Raw genomic sequence first — 2,345 nt, 5'->3', positions numbered from 1 at the left:
GGGTATACATGTGACAAGATGGGCAGACCCTAGATTCATGATGGCAGCCTAACCTTGGTCCTCCTTGGGCGGGTTTGACCTCTCTGGGGTCTCCTACAAGGAAACAGACGACTACTACCCTTATCAGAAGGGAGTGGGCCCTACTTGCTGTGGGATAAACAGTGGTGTCTGCTTGCTCTAGATGGCAGATAGCTCTTAGGGAGAATAACCCGTAATCTACTTCTGATGACCTCCAAGTGTATAGTCATTTCGCAAGCAGCTGAGTTTGGCATCTATTTGGCGGAGACAACTTGGGAGAAATCCTTCTGTTTCCCACAGTGGGGCAACCACTACACCACCAGGACTCTTTAGACAAACAGAAGCCAGGAGTAATACATGTTACAGGTGGGGGGGGGGTATTATTTCTAATTGCATCAAATATCAATGGCTGTCCCCCACCACAGTGGGGATGCTTATAATGGATTTGGCAATGAGGGAAGAACCTCTGGAGGTGGTGGAAGCTACAGTGATTTTGGCGATTACAATATTCAATCTTCCAATTTTGACCAATGAGGGAGGAAACTTTGGAGGCAGAAACTCTGGCCCACGTGGACGTCAACACTTTGCCAAACCACGAAACCACGGTGGCTGTCCTGGCTCTAGCAGTAGCAGTTGCTGTGGCAGGGGCAGATTTGAGTGACTCCCAGCAGACAAAGCTTAGCAGGAGAGGAGAGCCAGAGAAGTGACAGGGAACCTACAGGTGACAACAGATTTGTGAGCTCAGCCCAGCACCGTGGCGGGTTGGCAGGGCCTAGCTGCTACAAAGCAGACGTGTCTTGGACAATGCCCGTGTGCATGGACCAAACAACTTGAGGACTGCATTTGTGACTAAGTATGACAGGTTATTGTCGTTTCTGTTCCGTGGAAAGTGTAAAGCAGTCCAGCAAACGGTTTCAATGTGTCTCTTATGTTTTCTTTTTCGCACCCATGATTGCCACATGTAATAGTCTGCTCATGCCGCTGAATCAATGTCTTTTTTTAAAAGTTACAGACTTAAACGTAAAGGGGCACACCTGCCCTGTCTTTGGCGTCACTGAATTGACAGCCAGTTTCGCTTGGGTTTGGCGCCCATAGTGGAGACCTCCACCCCACCCCATCCCGCATCCTCCCTCTGTGCCCTGTTCCCATGCCTTCTTTCCAAACCTTTCTGAACTTCTGGCCCTGGGCCAGGGCTGCCCTTGATCGCAAATGGCTTGTTCTACGGTGTGCAAACCTCCCCAGGGTGAGTGATCTCCTTCACCTGGTTCCTCAGAAACTCTTTCTGTCGAGTGGATTTTAATGTGCTGAGGCAGACCCATGTCTGGGTGGAGATCAGAAAGAGGGATCAGAGCAGGTGATTGGCACAGTGTTTATTGCTAGTTTCTCCGACAGCCCCCTCGGCCTTCAGCCCGCTCAGGGGATCCTGGCGAGCCTTTTCAGCATAGGCGGGTGCGCCTCAGGTGGGGGTATCGGGATGGTCTTACAGGCCATCTGCTCCAGGATGGTCATGATAGGGCCGTGAGCCTCCTCACACAGCTCTGCACCCAGGAAGGTTTCCACACGCCTGTGCCAGCTTGCCAGCTGCTGCCGCCCCTCATACAGGTCCAATCCGAGAGCTATGGGCTGTGGGGACAGAGGTGGGGCATTGTGGGGTACTGGGGGCCCAGGCCAGGGGCACTGACCTACACAGGTGGTGTCGGGCACATTTACTGATGTGTCCCCTGCCCAGGTCTCCCCCCGGGGAAGCCCAGGAATGCAGCTGCAGTACAGTCTGTAGGGACTGAGGCTCTGGGCCAGCAGCTGTCTGTCTGTCGGGCCCCAGAGTTACTGTCTGTCCAAAGGGACAGGGATGAGGGATGGGGGATGCCCACAGCCACCAGCCACCTGCATCATCTCCTCCAGCACCATGATGTCAGCCAGGGTCACCTGTTGGCCAGTGAGGAAAGGCTTGTTCCCCAGGAACCTGGCATTCAGCTTGTCCAGTGCCTCCTCTAGGGCAGTTCTGTTGCGACGCACCTTTTCCTCAGGGACCTGGGTTCCAATGAGCGGTGCCAGCACCTGAGGGTGGCAGAGGGTGGCTCAGCCTGTGGCCCCCTCCCCACTCCACCAGCCCCTCCAGGGCATGCCTCACCTTCGTCCACAGCATCACGCCAAAGGTACCCTGAATAAAATCTGCATGCCAGCCCAGGTACTCGTGGACCCGAGCCCGGGCCTGCAGCTCCGCCGGGTACCAATGGTCCTCTGTCTGGTACTTTTGGCTCAGGTAGATCAGGATCGCGGTGCTGAAGCAGGGACACTGCTGTGAGGGCCTGCCTTCAGCCCTAGCC

The 2,345-nt window shown here is 54.9% G+C and overlaps 2 protein-coding genes across 4 annotated transcripts in view; one reads left to right on the top strand and one right to left on the bottom strand.

Annotated features, from left to right (window-relative positions):
- Positions 1 to 2,345, top strand: part of LOC123521630 (glutathione S-transferase theta-1-like) — a 23,993-nt gene that overhangs the window by 7,037 nt on the left and 14,611 nt on the right. The gene's annotated exons all lie outside the window — the stretch shown is intronic.
- The window catches only part of LOC101663992 (glutathione S-transferase theta-2-like), a 2,299-nt gene continuing 1,327 nt past the window's right edge, over positions 1,374 to 2,345 (bottom strand). The window contains exons 2-4 of the mRNA XM_045289643.1: positions 2,150 to 2,327; positions 1,903 to 2,076; positions 1,374 to 1,641 (exon numbers count right to left, since the gene is read on the bottom strand). Coding sequence (XP_045145578.1) covers positions 1,432 to 1,641; positions 1,903 to 2,076; positions 2,150 to 2,327 — 562 coding nt within the window. The 3' untranslated portion in view covers positions 1,374 to 1,431. The remainder of the gene's footprint in view (positions 1,642 to 1,902; positions 2,077 to 2,149; positions 2,328 to 2,345) is intronic.

The sequence above is a fragment of the Echinops telfairi genome, unplaced genomic scaffold (genome assembly GCF_000313985.2).
Source record: "Echinops telfairi isolate 266 unplaced genomic scaffold, ASM31398v2 ScPeMD7_29;HRSCAF=101, whole genome shotgun sequence".
NCBI classification, from domain to species: domain Eukaryota; kingdom Metazoa; phylum Chordata; class Mammalia; order Afrosoricida; family Tenrecidae; genus Echinops; species Echinops telfairi.
Note: the sequence above shows the minus strand (reverse complement) of the source record. Positions and strands in the feature narration are given on the sequence as shown.